The sequence below is a fragment of the Poeciliopsis prolifica genome, unplaced genomic scaffold (genome assembly GCF_027474105.1).
Source record: "Poeciliopsis prolifica strain line A6 unplaced genomic scaffold, Auburn_PproV2 SCAFFOLD056, whole genome shotgun sequence".
In the NCBI taxonomy this organism is placed as follows: Eukaryota; Metazoa; Chordata; class Actinopteri; order Cyprinodontiformes; family Poeciliidae; genus Poeciliopsis; species Poeciliopsis prolifica.
In genome coordinates this window covers 2,187,664-2,212,485 of record NW_026562431.1, presented here as the reverse complement: position 1 = coordinate 2,212,485, position 24,822 = coordinate 2,187,664, and the positions used below count along the sequence as shown (strand labels likewise).

Sequence of the window (24,822 nt, the reverse complement as noted above, 5' to 3'; positions counted from 1 at the left end):
TGAACAGCTACTTTTCACTTTTACTTGAGTGAAAATATACTGAAGTAGCTTTACTTTTACCTGAGTATATTTTTGGTTACTCTGCCCTCATGATGCTGAACTCAGACAAATCTAGTTCAGTTTCACTTTGGAACAAATTGTGACAAAAAAAACCACTGGACTGACTGACAGGTGACGTCATGTCAATTGCCTCTGGTTGCCTTTCTATAGTGTGTGTGTGTTTGTGTGTGTGTGTGTGTGTGTGTGTGTGTGTGTGTGTGTGTGTGCGTGTGTGTGTGTGTGTGTGTGTGTGTGTGTGTGTGTGTGTGTGTGTGTGTGTGTGTTTGTGTGTCTGCAAATCTTACCTCTGTGATGTAATTTTGTATTTCTGCCTGTAAAACACACACAAAAAAACAACACAGGTTACTGGAACGATCAAATCCAGCACACAGACAGCCATCAACGTGAGCTCCCTCAGAGGCCGAGTTAACCCGGTTAAAAACAGGCAGGACAGAAAACGAGACATAACTCGCGTTTCAGCATCAGGCCTCATTAATCGGACTGCTGCTCTGCGTCCGTCAGACCGAAATAGCTCTCGTTCGCGGAATGATGTATTGGCTTGACCTTCTGCACTGCTGTTAATGAGAAACATCTTGTGTGCAGTATCATGTCTCTGTCGGCGACGCTGTCTGGCATTAGCAAACACATTTACAAGCCGGCTTCATCAACAGACCTACACAAGAGGCCCGAGCCGGGCGGCAGCTCGAAACGGAGAGCGGCGCACAGGAAGCGTCCGACACTTCAGAGGTGGTAAACTAATTTAGCACCATCAAGGCGTAAATGTGGTATTTATTACATGGAATCGGCGCTAAATCATGTTGTTGTTCGACGGACCAGCTGAAGGCATGAACTTAAAAATAAACCTTTACTTGACGAGCAAAAACAAAAACAAAACTTGCCTTCAGATTTGATGTGTGTTGTGGTTCAAAGGTTAAGTCCTGAGAACATTGAGGACCGAAGAGGAGAAAACACACTGCCGACTCAGAACTTGTTACGGGACTCTTTTGTAATCACTTTGAAGCAATTAATATTTAAATGTCAACTCTCTGATTGCTGCTTCCTCCAATTGTGGATTCGTACCCCGCAGTTCACTCTGTCTTCTGCTCAGCATTTTGCTCTTACCAAATACGACAGAACATCGACTTCTTCCCCGATCTGACAACTTTGTTTGTGGACACAGGAACCAACAAAAACCTTCTCCTCCCCAACAACGACTCCCACTGCTTTTAGCCCTCAAGTTGAGAACATAACCAGCTAAATCTTCAATTTACATCCAATATATAAAAGAAAACAGGTGCAGTGCTTTGTGTCAACACTATAACAACCAGACGACAAGGTCAGGAAAAGTTTTAACAGGGACAAGGGAAGCAGATCAGGTATGCTGACTTTGACGACCTTAACATGGAGACCTTAACATTCTTGACCTTAACAAGACGTTTTGTTTACCTGGCACATTTTCTGCAACAAGGCAGTTCAAAGTGCTTTCCACCATTAGAGGGAGGACAAAAGCAACAACCCAAGCACACAAAAGAAAAACTACAATTTAAAATGTTCCAGTTGATATTAATGGAAGGTCCGAACAGGCGAGATTTCACCGTTGTTTTAAAGGAGATTAGGGAAATATAAAACTAAATGTTAGTTCTTTGAGGAGCTCTATATTTATGGACATTTAATTTTTGTTTTGTTTTGTGTTTTGAGGGTGGCTGAAGAGATTTCGCTCGCCACAAAACGACAGGCAGGTTCAGGGGAGACATGTTCAGGACGGACACGTCTCTTTGATCCGGACCTTCCTGCGCAAAAAACTCTTTTGAAATGAGACAGGAACCTCCTGAGTAAACAGCAGGACAAGAGTTTGAGGGCGAGATGAAAAAAGAGGCTTAAAAGAGGCGAAAGGAGCAGGTGGGTCCGTGTTGAAAGCCTCTGGGAATTATTTACTGGAGTTCGCCCGCCCGGGTTTCAACTCGGTCAGAGGTTGCAGCAGCAGCAGAGGCTCATGGAGGCAAATTGGGGTACTTTAATCCTTTTAGTGACTGATTGCTCTCATTTGCATCTAAATGCTTTCCCCTCTGAGTCATAACTCCGCCAAACACAGACACACACAAAACACAGAAACGATACTTTCTTCTCTCTTTTTTTCTCCTTCTTCCCATTTTGCACACGACTCAGACAACCGCCGAGCGCCATTACTTCAGAGACTGAAGACAGTCGTGAAAATGGTGATCATCTGTGTCTTCACACAAACGGAATGAGTCCAGTTCGTTGGCTTCGTCGCAGTTTGCGACAAATTATAGGAGCTGTGAGCAAAACAAGAAAATAAATGAAAAAAGGACATCCGGTCTGCTGGAGGACCGTCTCGTCTCGCGCCAGTATATTCTGAATCTTGTCCCCCAGCTCACCTTTTTCTCTCTGAATGCATTTATGTTGTCGCTCTCCATTTCTGCCTTCTCTCTCTCTCTCTCTCTCTTTTTTGCTTTTTTATCAATCATTCCTCCGGGCGTAATGGTGTGCACACACAACCCAGCGACTCAGACTTCATGTTGAATTTACTGAGATTGATTATTCCTGTCTCATGCCGGCGGCGACGGACATGTTTGCACAACGGAGGTGCATCGGTAAAAAGGTTCTGTACGTTTCTGCTTCTGAATCTTTTCGTTGCCCCTCCAGTTTTCTATCACAGCCTCCCCGCGTGTCATAAATGACTTTTTCTCCCCCTCATTTCATGAGGAGAAATTGTTAGAGATAATCATCTTTCACAATGTCCTCCCCGCCGATGTGTGCGTGCGTGGCGGAGTCGGCGTCGTGCCCACGCAGATCGCCGCCGGTGACCGAGAGCTGCTGCTGTGCGGAGATGAAGACGGAGCGCTAATTAATGAGTTTCTAAATAAGAGTCTGTAGCGACAAATCATTTGCTGGCTCCGGCCTCAGCTGCCGTCTGGCCTGGAGGTTTTGGAGGAACTTCAACACTTTGATCTCCGACCTGCAGGGCAAACGTGGGCCAGCTGGGAATGGGCCTTGTGAGCGCGCCGAGGCGGAATTAACTCCCCGAGGAACTTCTGTCCACAAATGGAGCACAGTCCAACGGAAACACAATCACCCGGCTGCAGCTGATTTGGGCCATTTTGTGTCATTCAGCATCTTTATTTTGCACCTATCAAGTCACATAAAGAGTCTTCTTACTGATCATCATCCTGAGCATTAGCATTAGCCCAATTGTTAAAAGAGTAACATTTGGGCAGTTAAAGATACACTTAAGCAGATGTTTTATCCACCTTGGAGCAATTCTTCAACACTCCTGCTACCTCATATTTGGATCTATGTCTGCTTTTCAGGCCTTCAACAATTCTCTGATTGGATGTTTGACCACGTTTTTAATTAGAAATGGAGGAACTCATTTATTGTAGTTGGTTTTTGTAATGTAAATAGTTTGAACCCAGGATGACAACCACAACCTAGAAAAGGTTCAAGGGCAGAATTATGCATTTTCCAGGGATACAGTGCAATTTTATAGCAGCATCAAGTAACTGTTACCTTCAGTTTTTTCAACAAAATACTATATATATTAAACATGACTTAAAAGAACTCTGACTGTGCAATTTAGCACCTTGAAATTGGGCCTCTGTCTCTTTAAGAAGCTCCTGCTCTTCCTGACACTCCGCCTTCAGGAAGTTATCACAACATCGTTTCTCCAACCAGGAGCTCGGCAAAAACTGGAGCAGCATCATGTTTTAGTAGTTGTAGTGAAAGACCACACGCCTCAACTTTCGTGCTTGTTTTTGTCTTTTTTACCCAGAATGCTCTGCGCCACACTTCACTTCCTGCTTTTGGAGCTGTGTCTGGTCCACTTGCAGCCACATTCTGCATTCAAACCGCACCAGAGTTCACTTCAACGAAACTGAGACGGAGGTTTGTGGACGAACCTGAGTTTGTTGTTCTGGTCCCCATCAGAATTAGATTAAAGTGGACTAACCAGGGCTGGTGTGAATGAACCCTAAAGGTCTATTTCACTGCCACTGGGTCCGGTGCTCTGCATCAAGAGGAGGAAGGAGGGCAGCCAGCAAGTTACTTAACCGCTTTTTCAGATCAGCAGCTGAAACATAACTCCATAAACGGTTCAGGAATCTGCAGAGCAGAAGCTAATGTTAAGCTTCTGGGACAGTTCTGACCTGAACCCTTCAGAACATTTGGACCTTTTGGTAAAAGGCTGGTCTGTGCCTAGAAAACAACCGATTTAAACGACCTGCACCCATTCTCATAAGAGCAGTCACAAATCAAGTCCAATCATGTCATCTCTGTATAATCTGGGTATAAGAATGAATTTGAACTTGTATATCCCTGAATAAAACATTGTAGTTTTAGGTTTTATGAGCAATCCACTCTGACATAAAGATCTCTTCAAATTTGTCTATTAGGGCAAATAATTTAAAGCGATGTCCATATTGATAATTATATTTAAATCTCTGTGTCCAGTTTCTCTTTTCATTTAGCTTTCTTTTTTTTTTTTTTATCCTGAGCTCATTAGATTGCTCCTTTCATTTCCTCCACTCACCCTGTGGCCATTCTGGGCCTTTTATTGTCTATTTATTCTCATTTGGAGCAACATTGCTGTCAGGAGGTTTCTCTCTCTTTTTTGCGATGATTTACTCTTTCGTTCTGCTTTCTAATCTTGCTTTTTTTTCTTTTTTTTCCCCCCTCAGCACTCGTTTTCGTGTCTTTTTAAATGGTGTCTGTACGGCGGTTTCGGGATTACGGTTATTTAGTTGGCGTAATGCTCGGTTTTTTTGTGCCACTTTGTTGTTTTGTGTCACTGTGTTCGGGTTACAGTACAAACATGTTTCAAAACGTTCTCCTTCGGTCTCATCGGGCCACCAAAATGTGTTTGAGGATGGCCATGATGTTTCACTGGGCAAATGTGAAACTGGGCTTCGGGTGCTTTTAGAAGGACCAATGTCTTTTCCATTATTGGTAAATAATGAACATCAACATGGTTTTAGTTCTTTCTTCATTTTGTTTCTCGTACAAATGTCCTATAATGTCCTATATGCATTCTGCTTGGTTTTCACTATGATTTATTACTTTTCCCCCAGTTGTTGAAGCTGGAGGGAAACAAGAGTTTTAAATGTGTCACAAAGCAGTTTGAAAATTGATCTTAAGCTCACATTTTTGCTTTTTCTTATGTTTGAGTGGCTAAGCCCTTAATCTACTGTTAACAGTTGTTTCCAAAAACGAGGCCCTGCGGTTTCTGAACCACAGCGTTGGGTAAAAAAAACAACAAAAAAAAAGGAAAATAATCATCTTCACATTTTCTATCACCTTCATTAAACCCCACTTCGCAGCAAAGTGAGGCAGTGCAATTTCATTAATGTCTGACTGGCACGCAGCAACAACAACAAAAAAAAACTCAAAACAGGATTTTTTTTGTCCCGATTGGCAAAGTCAAGTGGAGCTGCTCTGGGCGATAATAAAAGCACAAACACATTTCGGGGAAAGCTTCCCCTGCTGTGACGCGGTGAAAAAAAATAAAAACAGGACAAGTTGATGACGGCCACCGTGAAAGCTGCGGCTGGGTGTGGAAATTAGCCTGTCACGGTCCTGGACCCTGACCGGCCGCTGCGGCTAATCACAGCTCTGGCACGCCGGCCGTCGGCTCTGAAATGTGACAGCGGCAACCTGTTATTTCAGGGGTCGAATGGTAATTGCGCGCTGGCCTGCGTGGGAAGATCAGAGCTGGATTAAAAAGCAGGAGATGGGAGGAGGAGGAGGAGGATGGTGGGTTGGTGGGGGTTATAACACCGGGACGAGCAGAACCGGATTACCGCATTGTTTCCTCCCGTTTGCGGCGGTCCAAACGCTGACAGGTGAGCATGGAGAGAGTTTCTGGAAAATGACTCATCACTTTTCCAGGCTGACGCCCCCCCACCAGCAGGAGAGATGTTCTTCCACCTGATGTGATTTCAGCTTCCTCTGCCTTCCTGTTCATGTGTCATTTCACATCCAAACTCTATTTTTCCTCACTGTAATAACTGAGCGCGTTGGATCTACTTTCTTCATCTGTGAGCGGATCGTTTTTTTTTGTTGTTGCTTTTTTGTTGTTGTTGTTATTTGTCGAACAGCTGCAGGGTGCGTTTTTTTCAGCTTTTCTAATGATTACGCCCACATCAATACCAGGCATTCTGACCTGCGGATAAAGTAAATCCTCCATTAAAATAAAGCACTTAGCAGAAAACAAAAATCCCCCAAACTGCACACACACACACACACACACACACGCACACACACACACACACACACACACACACACACACACACACAGAAGTGTTTCCGTCACACTGTCCGGATAAAAACCCATCATCTGATCAGTCACAGGTTCATAAGTCCAAACAGTTTCTCTCTTACTGCATGAAACAGCCAGCCTGGTTTCGTCTCAGCGGCTCTCTTTCTGATCCAGCCCGGGTTCTTTCTGATTTCATTTTCAGGTTAATAAAAAAAAAAAAAAAAACACTTCAGTTTGACTTTTGTTTTCGAAATCCTGCCTGGCTTACGCTACATTTTACGCTCCAGAAAACCGTCTGATGAGCTCTCGGGTGCAAAATGTTCCTTTAACTTTCATTTCTCTTGGTATTTTCCCCTCCCGGCGGTTCCGTTCGCTCTGTTTCCAAACCGATCGCCAAGATCCAGCAAAGGAGGGGAAGCACAAAGTAGAACACCAGGAGGGTCAAATCTGAGTCAGTATCCTTTAAAAAGATGAAATAAAAGATATTCTGTGTCTGGCTGTTCTTTGCAAAGTCTTTGCATCAAAATGCTCTGCTGTTACCATGGTGACAATGGAGACAAAGAAACCCAAAACAAATAACCTGTACACATATTTGTTTTCTTTGCAAACGTGTGTCTGTTAGCCTTCACATCCGACAGAAGAGAATTAATGTCGTTGTGATGAAAAAGAGACTCAAGACGGTTGAAACGCACAGCATGCTGGGCAGAGGAAGTCATGAACGATGAGCCAAATGGGTCGAGCTGCTTTGTGTCTCTATTGTCTGAAGTTGCCAAGATTCACACACAATCCACAGCGGGTCAGGATGCCCGACTTCTGGGCAAAAAAAACTTTTATTTTATCCAGACTTTGTTTGCTAGACTAACGCAAAGCCGTCCCACATGAGTGTGACTGTGAAGACCTCAGCGGGCTGTGAGAGAACATGAACTATATGAACACAGCAGAAAGGACTGAGGGAAAGTTGTGGAGAATTAGGGCTAGGGTTATAAATAAGTAACCCAATAATGACATCCTGCATTATTGCAGAGAAGGAGTCAAGAGAGCCATGGTAACAAAGCAGAGCTGCAGAGATCAACAAAAGGGGGTAAGTTGACAATAGGACAATTATTAAAAGTAAATGTGGTCTTCATTAAAGAAGAGCAGGACGAAAACCATTGAAAGGAAGACATATCTGCCTAGACTTGCCCAGAGAATTTTATTTATCAATTCTTTTTCCATTTGCAACAACAGCATAAAAAAGAGTATTTAGGTTGTTGGTTCTGTTCTGAAAATGGAGGTTTAATTGTGACGTAAATCTACAAATTATTGTGAAAACAATAACTGATTACTACAGCTGCACTGTAGATATTGAAATAAACATTTAATTTGAACCGTTAAATCGTCATCAACTGCAGAATTGTATGTGACACAATTCTGCATATTTGTCATTGCTTGGAATACCACTGACCAGTTCAGACGTCCTTTACAATACTTTACTGATCAACAATTTTAGTTTGGAGAAAATGTCTCAGCACACTGAAGATCAACTAGTGGAATGATGGGATCCAATACAAGGAGGGGAAACCCGCCTGCAAACCCCGACGACTTGCAAGAGGAAGTGCGAAGACTGAGCGCCCTTCGAAAAAAAGAAACGGCCAAAAGGTATGCGGAGAAAGAAAAACTACTAGAAGAGCTAGAAGAAATGGATTTTCAGCTGAAAAAACAAGAAGAGCTGAAAACTGGATTTTTTGATCAGGCCTGCAAAGCCAAAGTAGAACTGGAAAGGCTGCAGAAATTCAGTGACCCGGAAGTCCTGAAAGTTGTAGCGATTGATTCTCAGGCTCAGCTTGAAGTAAAAGACATGGAGAAGGAGGAATTACAGCAGCGATATGAAGATGTAAGGGTGTCCTGCTTCCACACCGTGGAAGCTTTTGTTGAGGAACTGCATGCTGAGAAAGAAAAGAGTAAGGCCCTGGAAGAAGAACTTGAGAAGCTCCAGACTTCATACCAGGAGCTCAATTCAAAATCTAATGCAGATGTGACACAGATGAGGCAAGAGGCCAAAACACAAACATTTTATGACGAAAAGATCAATGAGAAACAACGACTACTGGACGATATGAGAACCGAGATGGAAACTATGCGGATAGAAATGACAGCGAAAGTTGAGTCCCTGCTAGAATCAGAACAGCTGTTACGGAGAGAATTAGATGAATCCAAACAATCATATAATGATCTGACGTTGGCCCACGAAAGAGAGATCGCTGCCCTGAAACTTGACCTGGAGCGATGCCGACAAGAGCTGTCAGGAAAAAGAGGATCATTTAGAAAAACTCGAGAAAAATCAGGAGCTCACTGATAAACTTAAAGCTCAGAGAGAAAGTGCTGAGATCCTGAAGCAGCAGATGACTGAAGAGAGAAGATGTTACCTGGAGAAGGCAGAGGAGGAAAAGAAGCTTATGGACAACTTAAGATTGGAAAAAGCCGTCCAGTAGGAAACGTGGGAAAATGAGATTCAGTGCCTGCAGGAGAAGTTGAACAATGCCCTGGATGAATTAAACAAAGTCAACATTTTGTATAAAGACCTGAACATTAGATATGAAAGTGACATAACTACATTGAAAAAGGCAGCAGAAAGTAATTCCGCAGAAAATATCTTTGAAACCACAATAGATTTACCATCATCCAACACGCCGAGTTCTGAACAAAAACAAAGACCAACAACAGTTTCTCTTGAGGAGGAAGGCCAACCCGATTAGTGATGTAAATGATTAGATGGATTCAGGGGAGGAACAACCTGGACAACCAGAACCAGAACCAGGTTGTTCTAAGGATCCTGGAGCCATTGAAGAAATTGTGATCCAAGAAGAACCTGAGATCCAGGATTTTGACCTTCAGGACAGTCAAAAGAAACCTAAAAAAAACAATTTGGAAAAGACTAAAAAAATTTCTCAGATTTAAGAAGTCAAAGAAAAACAAAGAGTGAGAACGATAAAGAAGATTAATTTGGATAATTATTAGAATAAAGACATGAAAGAGAAGAACTGAGGACCACATGCAGGTTGTAGCCTCTGTGTTCGGGGCAAGTTTTAAACTTTAAGGTTTTAAAGTTTTAAAAATTTTAAAACGTTAAAACTTTTAAAATGTTAAAACTTTAAAGTTTTAAAACTTTTAAAATGTTAAAACTTTTAAACATGATAGGAGTCACTGACCAAAAAAATGACATCAGTGTCCGCAATGCATCATGGGGGATGAGCTCAAACGGTAGAGCGCTCGCTATGCGCAGCAAGTCACCCGAACTTGGAGTTATGAGTGAGCAAGACGCATCTGCATAACCAGCAGAAAACTCGATGCCGAGTTTTCTGCTGGATGGGTTCGAATGATGCCATTCGGCAGCTCTCGTTGAACGTACATGCGCAGTTGACCACTGACGAGTGACGTGTTTGAAAGAAGCGCCAAACTGTTAACAAGATGGCGGTTGCTGCACCTAAGTTTTGTCACTTGGTTTTTAACAAACTTATATTGGTTATCTCAGCTGTATAATTCATCCGTAAGTCCAGGTTTTGAGGTTAACTTTATGTGTAATGATTTAGCAACAAATCATTACACATAAAGGATAAGGATAAAGATGTTGGCGGGATAAAACAAAGCCTTTCAGTGTGGTTGAAAGTTAGTAGGCAAGCTAACCCCACGTTAGCTCGCAAGCTAACCCCACGTTAGCTTGCCTACTAACTTTCAACCACATTGAAAGACTTTTTTCTTTGTTTCTTGTCAAGTTCACTATAAGTGATAGTATTAATTTTTTTTAAAAAAAGGAGTGGTGCTGTGTTATGGGCACATTCCCAACAGAGATAGCAAAATATAAGTGAATCAATGTTGCAATATCTCTTGTCTCTAGTTAACTTACAGAATTAGTTTCAGTGTCCTGCTAGTGAAAAGTAGTCATGAGAGGTCCAACATCTCTATATGTTAAATATTAATTTGTCATATGTTTCTTTCAGTTTCTGGCAGGGTTCTGTCGCTTGTCGAGCAAAAACTTGGATTGAAAATTTTTCACAGAACTTGACAAATACACCCCTCACTTCTTTGAGATTTTCAAGAGCAAGGGGGAAAGTGTTGGCCAGAAACCTCAGATGTATCTGCAACAAGTCAGACCCGAGGTGAGTTTCTCAGATACAGAGTCATTATTTTATTATCGTGTTGGGAACAAAATACACAACCCCACTGTGTATGCAGAGCTGTTAATCGATTCTTCTTTACCACAGGAGTGATGTGTGTTTGATATCATTATTCAGAGTACAGATTTTACTGCGAAGTGAACGGCAGAGCTTCGTGGCCTTCCTGCGATCCTTGGAGATGAGAACACGGACTTCTTCAAGACATGCTTTGTAGGTCATCTTTATTACATTTTTATTTTTACACTCAACAAGTACACCTTTGATTTCATCCAAAGGGTGCTTCTCTCACTTGGACATAAATCCCTAAAACCAAAAATACAATCACTAAAAAAATCTTCTGATGCAATGAGTGAATGTGATGTGGCATTACGGATCAACGTTGATACCTTTACCCTTATTGGAAAAGTGATTTTTATTTCTTGTTTGATTCTTTTTTGTTGGAGGGAGCCTCATTGCACTTGAAGACTACTAAATGGTTTTATGTTAATGAGGAGAAACATCACTTCACTATTCACTTTATCGATGTTATGATAAATCTTAGGATCTATTATTGAAATTGAGTTTTTGTTTCACACCAGTCAACAAAGACATTTAAACATTCTCAAAGTTTTAAAAACTGGGGGCCATTTGAAGGATTCAATATTAGATTGAAGGCTGCCCTAGAAAAATAGTCGTCATTTTTTTTTCCCCTAAAAAAAGTCTTTGGAAAACTTTGTTTCCAGGTTAATGTGTATTTAAGAATACTTGAGAACCCTGTATTTAAGGTAAACTTGTTTAATTATTAAACATTTTTTTTCCATTCAGGCTCTTTGTTTCAATAACTTAACACTTTTGGTTCTTCTTACTTGAACATATCAAGGCAATCGGTTTTCTGATATTTTCCAAGTAATGGGAACACTTAAATGTGCAAGCATAACTTATTTTTATGAGTACTGCTTAATTGACATAACTCACAAATTGTAGTAGTCATAATTGACATTTTATAGTCAACCTTACTAATGATTTTGAGTTTACGGCACTCAGGTTTACTGCCATAGCTATGACACCTTAAAATGAATTAGCTACTTTACTTGGAGATTTTGAGGCAATCGGTTTCCTAACGTTTTTAAAGTAAAGTGAACTTATTAGATTTTACAGTGTAGTGGAGGATGGCTGTCTGAAGCATGGGAAAGCTTCATAGCGTTGAAATGGAGCATCACATAAATCACAGACAAAACTCAACATTTCAATTCAAATTCAAAAACAATTTTTTATCCCAAAGGGAAGTGAAATGTTGTAACTCATAACATTTGAGTATTTTCAAAGCGTCCTTGTTGATGGTGACACTGGGCAGGAAGTATTGCAATAATCCAATTAAACCTATGAGCATTGTTTGTTGTCATGACTGCGGTATCATGCTAGCAGATCAATTTCATTCTCATCTTCAGTGATGTCAGTGTCTTATTCAGGCATTGAAGCAGCAAGCACCTTATACTGGGGAGAGGCTGTGTATGCGGCGTTTTATACTTTTTAAAACTTCTATGGATTCATGGGTGACACCACGTTTTATTATCTGAGCTGCTGTAAGAGCTCTGGTGGAGCCAGCTGCACCTTGTCCAAAACAAAAACAAACCATCATACTCCTCCCACTTCCTGTTGTCTTCTTTGTGGTTTTCGGCAGTGGTAGCATCCGACTGTTGATCACGTGAATCGTGTGATGCAAGAAAAGTGTTTCCATTGCAGTTTTGTGAAATATATACAGGGTTCTCAGCTGACGAGAAAAAAACACCTCGTCCCAGAGCAACAATTTCTTTTTGGAAGGAAAGTTGTCTTTTTAAAATTGTGTTTTCCATTAAGCACGTTTATTTTCACAATTTCAATTTGCACAATTCCATGGTTAATGAAAATGTCTCCGTTCCTTTTGTTCTTTCAGTCCTTTCTGCCATAAATCTTCCCTGAAACTTGGAGGTCATCCATTCCACCAACTGTGCTCTCCTTCCTCACCCCACCCGCCCTCTGAAGAACCCCAGATCCTTCAAATCATCCACCTCAACTACATTCATTCTTTGCAGTTTTGCCCTTCCACGTTGAATTGCTTCGGCTGACTTTCATTACTCTTCTCCCTCGAGATTACCTCCTCTTACAGGCTATCCTCCACCTTCTCATTATTCTCACTGCAGATAACAACGCAGTCTCTGAACACCACGGTCCACAGGGACTGTGGATTATAAAAGCAGGTGATTCAGCAGCTTGATTGTTCAAGGTTGGGCATACCTTTGCAACCAGCGGGTTATTGCATATGTTTTTGCATCGTCTCACCGAACAGGTCTGTCGATTTTTCAGGCCAGCTCCGCAGGACAAACTGTATTTTACAATGAAGGGTTGCGATTCCCCGTGTGCCTCGCTCTCAAGCAGAAGATCCCTGTTAAAAAAATCCATGTGCACAACTTTGTGTACCGAGTGAATCCATTTTTATGACTTCTATTTTTATTTCACCCCCTCAGCACCCTATAGGCTCTGCAGCAAAGCGTCGTGTCTTAGATTGAAATACAGTCTCTCACAGCCGCGAACATATGCTCCAAATCTCCCCTTTGCTGCCTGTTGAGGCCATCTGGAGAATACACAGCGCTTTCTTTACACGCAGCTTCGATCATCAAAGTCTGCTCAAACTTCACATGTATTCTAACCAGCTGAATCCCTAAAGAACAGACCTTCACCAGGGAGCTTCAGCCCATAGAGTATCAAGATTCTTCTTCTACTTTTTATTTTTTTAATGCGTCCAAACTGGCATTGAATGCCAAGGCGAGGGCTAAAAGGTTTACTTTCGCAAGTGGAATGTTTTGACCCAATGCTCCACTTGATATATATTTATATAAAACTTTATTAGAAATTTACTTCAAATGTAAATCTACCAGAACAGACTGGCGACCTGTCCAGGGTGACCCCGCCTCTCGCCCGGAACGTTAGCTGGAGATACACCAGCGCCTCCCGAGCCCACTAGAGACAAGGGTGTTAGAAGATGGATGGATGGATGTAAAAGGAAAACAAAAACAAAGAAAGGGACAAAGGTGAGGAAAAAATGAAAGGAGACAATAGTAGAGGAGATTGTAGGTCAACACTCTCAACCTGCAGAAAGAGAGAAAAACAAAACCGAGAAACAGCAACAGCAGCCTCCTCAGGACAGGAGGCAAGCTTCTGCGCTGAACTGGATCTTTATTTTTACACTTCCAGCGTTTCTCTTTGAGTCACTGCAGACAGAGGACTGATTCACTTGCCAATGTTTGTATCAGGATTTGGCAACAGAGACAAAAACAAACAACAAAAAAAACAACTTATCTTGCTTATCTTGGCATCAGATGCTTGAACCAACACACACACTTGTGCAGGTAAAATTGTGTTTTATCTCTAAACTTGCCAACTATCTCCTAGAACAAGATGCAAGTACAGAAGAACTGCCAAGTTGTGCAAATGGTGTGTATTTCATGGACACAGAGCAAATATTTTTGTTACATATATAATGTAGTAAGATGTATGATCAACTTCTTTGAGTTTAGATTATGTCATAATTTGATTCCCTCATCAAAAACATACATAGACTGTTGCCTTGATTCTACTCTAATATTCGTGGCAACCATTCAGCTGTGCAAAATGCCTCGGTGGACCTAGCTCCATCTTCAAGGACGAAGCTCCTACTATGAGCTACAGCTACGCCTCCACCACGAATCCCCCTGCTCAGCTCCTTCAGACTAGCCAGCAGCAATCGGCAAACACCCGGTGGAGCTGTTCACCTGCTGAGCTCGTCATACTAACCAATTCTGCCGATGCTGCCAAACAAGCATTCATGGCTCGTTCGGCAGCATCGTTAACAACCAACCAAACTGTATTCAGATTTTACATAATCGAGTAACTGAAGCTGTTGGACGAAATGTCTTCCTGATATCCACATGTCCTGTGTGACGGTATTTCTGCTGCCCAACAGAAATACCAACAACTGCCTGGCGGTCTTTGGGGTCTCAACACATTTATCTGATAACTCTGCACCAGCACAACATTTTCAATTTCAATTTGTTCCATTCCAACCCAATGGAAAATAAATAATGAAGAATCTGAAATTGACAAAACAATCGTTTGAGTAGTTTGGTCAAATGTAAAAAACTGCAACAAACCAGAAAGAGCAATTCTAAATATGATGCAAAGTAAATAATAAGCAGTTGATCCTATCACTCTACAGTATATCAATGCATCTTGAAATGTGCTTTATAAGAAGAAACTAAGCTTATTTTGTGTCATTAGATTGACGCTGTTTGCAGGATGTAGTTAATGGGAGATTTTTGAAAGCGAAGCAACCAGCTACATGGCTGCAAACACAAACATAAAGATCAGCTGGACGCTGCTAATGAGCGAAGAAGACGAGAAGCTCACAGCTGTGTTTGTCCTGTCCTTAGAGCTGGTTTGCTGTGCCATTGAGAAGGCAGTGGTGAGCAGATCGAAGGAGAAAACGTTGCGTTGCATTTATTTTGTCTGGCAGCATGACCAAAGCCACTCAATCTTTTCAAGAATCTTTTCCATCATGAGTCAGTTTCGTAGAAGTCTGAAGATTTAGAACTAGATTTTAAATTGGCGCAGCAATTTAGATATTGCTGTTATTTTCCCAGTATTTTCATCTTTCTGGGAAAATATTGAGGATTTTTCATGACTAATTTTTCAGCAATTTTGCTTTTGACAGCCAAGTCAGCTCAAGTTTGAACTTTTTGGTGGACACGGTTGAGAATTGAGTGTAAAGGTTTAAAGAAACAGGAGAAGGCTAACGTTTCATTTTAAACCAGTGGTTTCCCCCTGGTTGTGCCAAACACTACGCGCTGGTGAGACGGGGCGTTCGTTGGCTCGTTCAGCAGCATCGTTAACATTTAAAGAGCTGATGGTCGGCTGTTAACTCCTCGGGGTTTGGCCGCGTTCGGAGTGGCGGCGCTGACTGAGGTCGCCGTGTTGGTGTCAGGAAACCAAGGCAATTGAATTGCCGCCCCGTTGGCACTAAACTCTCCCAAATTACTCTCAACCAATTAAGCTGCCATTTCGTAATTATCACAAGCTGATGTTTATATGTCTCTGCTTACTTGACGACACTATGTTTTATTTCCTCTTTGGTTTTGTTCATTGGGCATCAAATGCCTTCTGCAAAAAATCAGACCGGCATTATGTGCTTCCAAATCCAGATGTCCTCATATGGACATAACAGACAACATAGTCCGGGGCGTCCGCAGTGTTAATCCCAACAGAAACACTCTTGCATCCCAAATACAAAGGATCGCCGTGTGAGTGGCAGCGTTTAGCCAGAGAGCTGCAGGAACAGGGAGTGTGTGCGGCTGCTGGCTCATGTTCACATGTTTGCTTTTGAGGTTTTGGGGATTACAGTTGAGCTGATTCAACGCACAGCGCCTTAGTGTAATAGAAAAAGCAAAAGCGCATCCGTATCAGCGTGCGTCGCTGCTGATGCGGGGAAATTCATTCACAGAAATGACGCTCTACGAAAAGTGTTTTACCAGATTGGTTCAGGATTTGTAAAAATAAAGGCCACAGGAAGAGGAAACGTTTCGTTCCTCCGTCTGGTGAGGAAAGTCTTTTTTTCTTCCTCCGTTGGCCTGGGCCATGATGTCACTGAAATTGTACAGAGCTAAAAAAAAAATACAAAATGTGTGACATGTTTTACTTCATTTTAATTAAGCTACAAAAGTAATGTATTCCCTATGCCATTAAAATAATCCAGCCTATAATAACAGTCAAAACTTTTATTCTGATTTTGACTTAAACTAGTCTAAATTAATATATTCAATAAATTCTACAAAATAAATTTCTGTTTACTGTTAATGAAAACATAACATTTAAGATTGGCATCATGCTAATAGAAAAGTAATTTAAAATTAATTCCACTGAACCCATTAAAACGGGGCTTAATGAAAATATGTTTCATACTTGCGTCAAGGTTATTTTTCAAAACATACTTTTAATTCAGCTAAATTCAGTTTATTTTTATAGAGCCAAATCAAATGTCAACTCAAAAAAATCAATTCAATTTATTCATGCATGCCAACTGATGCATGTTTTCAAACAATAAATGTCTTTATGTAATTGGGGATTAAAAGTTATCAAAAGTTGAGTTTTTTGTGCGTCCTGAAGGGGCGGGGCCTCAAAGTTTGCTTTCTCTCCAAAAATTTTAAAACGCATTACTTTCACATACAAGGCCCGAATTACACTAAATTTGCTATGAATGACTCCTCTCAGGTCTCCAGCAATCAGATGGTCAAACGCTACATCATCAAAAGTAACACGATACAACAGCCACATGGAAAACAGTTACTGTGACTCCATCCAATCTGCTTCACCTCCACACCAACCTGTCCTACATGTATGAACATTTGTGTTCACTTCTGTACTTCTTGTCCTCGATTTAGTTGTCAGTTCAATAAATACCACTAAATGTCATGATGAAAGTTCATGTTGCCCATTCTTACTTGAGAATGCACCTGAATCAAATAGTTGTATTACCTCATTCACCTCTACATATTACCTTCAATCACCTCTATAGAGCCTCATAAAGGAGACACTAATTTGACTGAAGTGTGTTGCAGAAGAGATGTGTCTAAAAGTCACAAGGTAGCTCTGAACGGCTGAAAAACAGAAGGTGAGGTGCGCCGGGAGCATCGTACGCAGTGGTTGCTGCGTTCTCACAGACTCCATTTGCTACGGACCTTCAAATTTCATGCGTCCTTCTTGTATCACAAACTGCATCTCAAAGTGTCAGAAGCAGCGTTGTTAAGCGTGTCACCGCTGGCTTCTTGAGCTGCAGAGGTGTGTCCTCCGGAGTGATGATTCACTCTTTTCTCTCTGGCAATCCAGTGGCTGCGTCTTGGTTTGGCAGTTGCCAGGAGAACAACACCTTCAGGTTGGGTGGAGAGCAGGATGTAATGGTGTGGAGCCGTTTTTCAGGAGCAAGCCAACAGACTTGGGAGAATTTCTTGCTGCCAACTTTACAATAGTTTGGGGGACGGTCCTTTCCTGTCCCAGATTTTTACCCAGTGTAAAGGTCAAGGTCCATAAAGAGTGATTTTAAATTTTTTTTCCCCCCTGAAAGTCTTCCCAGGTCGGAGGCTGCCGTAGAGTGGTAGGTATCACATTACACCCAATGGACCAAAACTGGGATGTCCTTTAAGTTTACGTCTGTGAAGATAAATGAGTATATATTGCACAAACTCACACATTATTTTTTGTCTTCAGCCCATAACAAACTGAACAGGAACCAACTTCCTAGGTGCTATCTAACAACAACAGTCTCTCAAACTTTTATTGAGGTATTTGATCTTCTGCTTGTTGCTGTTTATCCCGTTTTAAGACGCAGGAGTTCAAGCACCTGAGCGCAGAATGATGATTCATAGGGATTTACGAAAGTTGGGAAGGACGCAGTGGAGCTACTGAACTGGAAGGCTGGAAGTGCACACACCAGACAAACCGCAGAAAATCCACAAAAACTGTGGCACCTCGACACGGAGTCGCCGCGTGTTCAGCTGTAAACAGCGAGTGAACGTGTTTCTTTTCCAAACGGTCTGCATCTGGCGTCCTGCCTTCATTTGCATATCTCTCCCTTCCGTCTTGGTGCTGATCTGTCAATCTTTGCAGAGACTTTGCTGCATCGCAACGCTCTGCCGTTGCCATGGCAACAACAGAGAGCCCAAGGAGGAAGGGGGGGAGGGCAGGGGCTGTTTTTATTATTTTCTTTCCTTCTCTCTTCTCTCCGATATCTGCGGCTGGAGACTCGGACTCGCACGTCCGTGCTGCGACGCAGAAAATCCACGTCGGTGGATGAAGCAAAAAGAAATGAATAAATCTGCCACACAGACCTCAGCTGAAACACACACACACTCACACACACACGCACGCTTCCTCTCTCTCTTCCTTTCTCCAGGATGTTGCACGCCCACCAGTCCACACTAATTTTCTCTCATTCGCCGCCCCCCTCCCCCTCACCCCAAACCTTCATCCATCCAACATCACCACGGCAACCAGGAGACCACACTGATGGCGTCCCGGTGGCTGCACCATCAGCACCAACCTGACATCATCATCATCAGTCAGCTGAATGTGTTTACTCACATTCCTCTGAGTCGGATCAGGACCTGGTTGTTGTGGTTCTGCTCCAGAGTGTCAGCAAAGTCTTGCACCTCCTCGGTGTGCGTCCCCTCGCCTTCCTGCAGCTGCTGTTGCTCAGTCTGTAGCATCTCCTCACCCTGCACCTCCTCCTCCTCCTCTTCCTCCTGCAGCTGCTGCTCCTCCTCCTCCTCCTCAGCTTGCTGCATCTCCTCGACCTCGCATGGCTGCATCTCCTCCGTGAGTGACATCTTCACCTCCTCCACCTCTTCCCGCTCCTCCTGTTCCTCCAACAACTCCTGGAAAAGTCCACCCTCCTGTTGCTCCTCCTCGGTTTCCATCACTCCCACAGGGAGCTGCGCCTCCTCCGCCTCATCACTCATCTCTCTCTGCAAGTTTTTTTTTTCTTTTCTCTTTTTGTCTTTCTCTCCAGAAGTGTTCACAGAGTGGAGTTTGGTCCCCGCAAAGGCGTCTCAGATCGCCGAAGTGGAAAACACATCAACGCAACGTTGAAGAAGAAGAAGAAGAGTACAAGAGTTTTCCAACTTCATCCAACTTCCTCTGATGTCACTCTGCAGGGCAGTCCAAATGGCTGCCCAGTGGGGATGGAGGGTGAGAGGCTGCAAAGCAATCAAACAATTTTTTTCTCTTTTTTTTTTGTCTTTAAAGAGGGGAAGAAGAAACAGCAAAAGGAAGGCGATCAGTTCAACTCCGCGCTCCAACACTGCGGCGGACTCCGAGCATCGTCGTGGCAACGCAAGGGGGAGGTCGACCAGCGATAAAGACGGGATGGAGAGAGAGAGGGAGAGAGAGAGAGAGCAGAGAGTGATGAAGGAGGACAAAAGAGAAAGCAGGGAACATGGCTTAGTGTTTCCGTGGAAACTCAACAACGGTTGCCAAGAGTGATGGAATCCTGCAGCCGACAGACCTGCCTCTTCCTCCTCGTCTTCCTCCTCCTCTTCCTCATCTCTCCCCGCCTCCCGGATTCAGAAGAGCAGAACTTTACGTTAAAGGTGCAAACGAAACATCCCAGTCTGCCCTGACCTCTGACCTGCTGCCAGTGGTTGCTTGTGTGTGTGTGTGTGTGTGTGTGTGTGTGTGTGTGTGTGTGTGTGTGTGTGTGTGCGTGTGTGTGTGTGTGTGTGTGTGTGCGCGTGTGTGTGTGTGTGTGTGTAGGGCTTTAGACAACGATGATGTAATGTTCCTGAAAATCACAGTCACACATCCTCAGTCAAATGGAACAATCGTATAGTGAATAGAGCTATTAGCGCCATCAAGAGGCTCCACTGGTCAATGCAGAGAGAACAAATAGAGATGATGTAGATACACCATGCAAAACCCACACTGGGAAAAATATTTTTATGTTATTTGCTTTATGACAGTAGCTGCATTTCCAACACACACGTGCGCAAATATTTTCTCTGTATTCTGTTAATACAAAAAAAAAAAAAACACAATTTTGCATTTGCAGTGTTTCCATCATATAAGAAATGAATTGAAAGATTTTAATGAATGGTGCAATGCTGTGAGAGCTCTGATGGAGCCAGCTACACATTGTTCAAAACAAACCATCATCCTCCTACCACTTCCTGTCATCATCTTCTTTGTTGTTTTCTCCAGTAGTAACATCCGGCTGTTGATCACGTGACTGTTGTGACGCAAAAAATTACAGCACTCCAGTTTTGCGAAATTCATCTCTCTAGATACGGCCGAGAAACCACAGCAAAAACCTTTTGGTGAAAAATGTGTTTGTTTTTGTTTGTTTTGTTTTTTTCAAAAATAGCGTGTTTCTATAAAGCAAAGTTATTTTTGTATTTTCAATTTGCGCAAGTCTACAGTCAATGGAAACACAGCTAGAGTTTTTCAGTTCCGGTCCTCTGCTGCCCCACATGTTTTAGACGTGTCTCTGTTCCAGAGCAGCCGATTCAACTGATTGCATGAGCAGGATCCTCTTCATGCCATCGAGTCGAGCCTCTTACTCAAGCCCGGTGCTAGACAGAAGGGAAACGCCTAAAACATGTACGGCATGTATCTTTGGACCTAAAGAGAAACAACCTGGAGCTGGAGACCAGCGATCAGGTCCGATATCGGGGTGTTAATAGAGGGGCCATGCTGTGATGACTTCCTGAAGGCGGAGTTTAAGACAGAGGCCCAATTTCAAGGCATTAAATATTATTGTCAATTTTCTTTTCAGTTATATTTGACATATATAGTATTTTTATAACAACTGATGGCAAAATTGTTACTTGACTGTGCTACAAAATGGAACTATGTACCTGCAAAACACATAATACTGCTCCTTTAAAGCTCTTAATCCCTTGGCTATAGATGTCTTTAGAAAATAGCCAACATGACAGATTTAAGCTCAAAGAGGCCTGAGGTGAAAGGGCCTATGCAAAGTTTCTTGAAAATAATTACTAATAGTGTGTGCAATAATAGTGCAATTCAAGGAAGGCTATTTCAAATTGACATTCATAAATACTTTACTCATCCCAATGGGAAATTAAATGTAACTCATATTCATTCAAGTCTGACTTTCGAAGAAAAAAACTCAGTGATTTTTAGAATTGAAAATTCTGTGTCATTTTAGGATTAAACTGTCATTTTGCATGATTATTATCAATATTATAATTGATGCCATATTTTCCAACTCTTTTCATTAACCTTGACACTGATGGATGACCTGGTTCATGGAGTAGCAATCCCGTTTTAAATCCTGCTGGAGGTCATGCTCCAACAGATGACCTCTGACGAGGATTAAAAATCAAATTACTGGAGACGGTACTGTAATTTTGTTAATTAAATGAATGCATTAATATTCAGAGGGGCCTGGCAGAACGTTGTCTCACAGCGAGAAAACATTCAAAAGGACCAATCCAACCTGCAGCGAATCTGAATCTAGACCAGATCAGTCTTAGGTAAATAGTTCACATCTGTTTGTGTGAACTGCAGATGACGTTTTCTCTTCGATCTCCGTCGAGGCCCGCCTGGAAATGATCATCGGCATAAATGTATTGTTATATTTGCATCCAGGACTTTGTTCTTTGGGCCATGGTTCATATCTTAATGACAAAGGTGAGGATCTTAACATAACGAAGCAATAAATCAAGAGCTTTCCTTTCTGGCTCTCCTCTCAGGCAGCAGCTGGCGTCTGTCCAGACGAAGCCCTTCTCTGTCCACCAACCTCTTTTGCCATCGCTTGAGACACGTAAGCTCCTGCTTTGGGACAGACACCTCCTGATGTCTTTCGGCATCTCCGCGTTCAGATTTAGAGGAGCTGACTTTCACCCGGGCCGGCCCAGGAAAAGGTGTGGATTTAAATTACTTTTGCAGTTCGCTTTGCTGCAAGCGATCATTAATTATTTCACTTTGAAATCAAAATCTCCCAATGAAGAAAGTGAGGATAGCAATGAAAATTCTTATTAAACTCCATCCAGAAAGTAATTAATACATTAATTGGCAGGGAAAAAAAAATTGCTAATTTCCTGACAGCTGGTTCCAAAAATGCGTTTCAGCAAACTAGGGAGGATGTAAACTGGACAAAAGCAGGACTAATCCTTCATGAAGACTCCTTCATGGATGTATCATATCAGTCGTGTGCGCACCCCCTCAAATAAAGTGTTACCGACATTAGCTTCCAAACAGCATTCTTTTGAAACCACAGAGGGATTGTGCTCAAAACCAAACTATGTGCTTTAATCGCATTTTCCAGGACATTGTTTTTGCATAAGATCTACTGCTGCTTATGTGAGAAGTCAGAGGTCGATGGTCAAGCTGGTTTGACCTGACAGGAGTGCGGACAACAGCTCAGATAACCGCTTGTCACAACCAAGGTATGGGGAACACGAGCTCCGAATGCACGGCAGGCTGAACTTCGAAGTAGACGGAGGGCAGGAAAGTCAGGCCACAATTCACACAAATTCACTAAAACAATAAAAGACTGAAACAACGGCGGCGGATTCAACGACTCTTGATTTCAGCTGCAGCATGCCGAGGGTGCAGACAGAAGTTTGACATTAAGACCATAACAGCATGGCTCCATGAGATCAATGGTCCAGGCTGCTGGAGGTAGTGTAGTGATTGGGGATCTTTTCTTGACACACCCAAGACCCTTTAGCTCTTACTGAACATTATATGCCACAACCTGCCAAAGTATTACTGCTCACCATGTCCGTCCCTCCATAACAACCTGCGTTATGAAGAGCATCCAAACTGCCACTAGAAAGGTACAACTAACAAAATGTCCAGTGAGTGAGTCCAGCCTATTTCTCCAATCGTTTTTCAAAAATATACTAACAGTTGCATTCCCGTCGTGCCAACGTACCTGTTGTGGAGTTGCTGTATTTGTCTTTTTATAGCCATTCTCTTGGGGATGCGACAAAAACTCAGAGCTGCCCAAATCAAATACCCGGTCAGAGCGCACATCTTTACGACGCCCAGCAGCATCCTGACAGCAGTGAAGGCCCGACCCATAGCGCCGACTGGCCCGCAGCTTTGAGACGTCTGTGTTTCAGATCACAGCCGAAGTCGAGTCAGAGCTTCGTGACGTGAAGACGTCCAGAGATCCAGACCCGCGTGCGACGCATCCAACGTCCATGTGCAAATAATCACCCTGAGGCTGAGTGTTGACGGGATTCTGGAGTGATGGGTTGGGAAGCTTTCATCATTAATGCGTCCACAGGTCACTGGTTTTAATCCAATCTGGATCATCCCATTTGAGTACTTTTTTTTTTTTTTTCAAACTTCCTCCTTAGTTGTAATTTATTAATTGCCTCAGTGAGAGCTTTGATGTGATCAAATATTCAGGTAATCTCAGCCTGCTGTATCTACTAGCAGTTATTAGTACAGTTCGTTTTTTATGTGCAATAAAATAAACAAAAGTTGCTTCTTCATCTCTTTCTGAAAGAACATTTTAAAGGGTAAGAATTTAAGAAAGTGATAAACTGAAAATTATGCCAGCATTCTTTCTTTTTTCTCTCTTTTTGCTTCAGTTTTGCAATCAAGCCCACTGACCTCTAACCTCAGCTGTGGTCTGTGTCGCCTTCTTTTCCATCTGTGTTCTGTAAACTGAGAAAAAGTCCAATTCCATCAAGTCTGGAATCACAACTCGCCAGCAGCTGCCCCACCCCTCAGCCACTTCTTTAATGGGGCAGCAATACGCAACATTGACTTTTTTGTGCTGTACATTGTGTTATGTTATTCCCTCATTGAAAACATACCTGGAGTGTTGTCTTGATTCTTTCGTGCATGTTTGAGAGATCCATTAATCTGCATGGCAACCATTCAGCTGTGGAAAACACCTGGATGGATCTAGGAGTTTTGAGCTTCTCCTCTGAGCTGCAGGTTCCAAGTTTCCACCTCACAGAGCCCACAACTCCCCCACTCTGCTCCTTCAGACTAGCCAACAGCAATTAGCAAACGTTGAGTTCATTATCAGAGCTACTGCTCAGTACAATGCTGGTAACAACGTTAAAGGGTTAATAGAGGAGCAAAGTTGTGATGACTTCCTGAAGGCGGAGCCTCAGAAAGGGCAGGTGTTTCTTAAAGAGACAGACACCCAAGTTCAAGGCTTTGAAGTACAAAGTCAAATTAAAGTTAAGTCATGTTTGATATAAATAACAACTGAAGGTAAAATAGTTATTGTGCTATTAATGTCATTATATGTCTGGAAAACAAATAATACTTTTAACTTAGAAAGTGTTAAATGAGATAATAAATGGAGTTTAACATTATGACAAGGATTACATCGGAATGTATAAAACTAACTTTTAATCTGTCTGATTGACTTGAACTGAGTTTATATATTTGTCTTGTAATGTGCCTTCAAGATGTCCATCTATACATCTGTTGTAGTTTTATGTGAATTGACTGTATTAAGTTCAATTCATTTCTACTCGTCATAAACTGTTTTGTCACCATTGATATGATGTTGCTAGTAAAAAAGAAATACATCACTGGATAGAAGCTTTAAAATGTAGGAAAAAAATTCATCAGAGTAAAAGAGAGATCTTATTGCTGGTAAGAAGCTCATGAAGAATATTTTGAAATTTAAAACTCACAAGAAGGCATAAAACACAGAAAATAAATAGAAATTAAGCAGGAAGTTTTGATAGTTGCAGTTATTTTTGGGCCTAATTCCACTCTGATGGTTGGTATCTAACATTTCCTGCAAACTCTTCAGAGTATTCCTGCACCACGAAAAACAAATCGACACAGAAGAAATGTTTAAACGTTTCTTTA

General features: G+C 42.2%; 1 protein-coding gene across 3 annotated transcripts in view; it reads right to left on the bottom strand.

The window, feature by feature from the left end:
* Window positions 1-23,114, bottom strand: part of pde1a (phosphodiesterase 1A, calmodulin-dependent) — a 45,691-nt gene extending 22,577 nt beyond the window's left edge. The window contains exons 1-2 of one of the 3 annotated variants that reach the window (XM_055059876.1): window positions 22,907-23,114; window positions 345-371 (exon numbers count right to left, since the gene is read on the bottom strand). In XM_055059876.1, coding sequence (XP_054915851.1) covers window positions 345-371; window positions 22,907-23,055 — 176 coding nt within the window. In that variant the 5' untranslated portion in view covers window positions 23,056-23,114. Of the gene's footprint in view, window positions 1-344; window positions 372-18,588; window positions 19,697-22,906 lie in introns of those variants that run through there. The other 2 variants (XM_055059874.1, XM_055059875.1) reach the window with 2 other exon arrangements.
* Window positions 23,115-24,822: the final 1,708 nt, after the last annotated feature.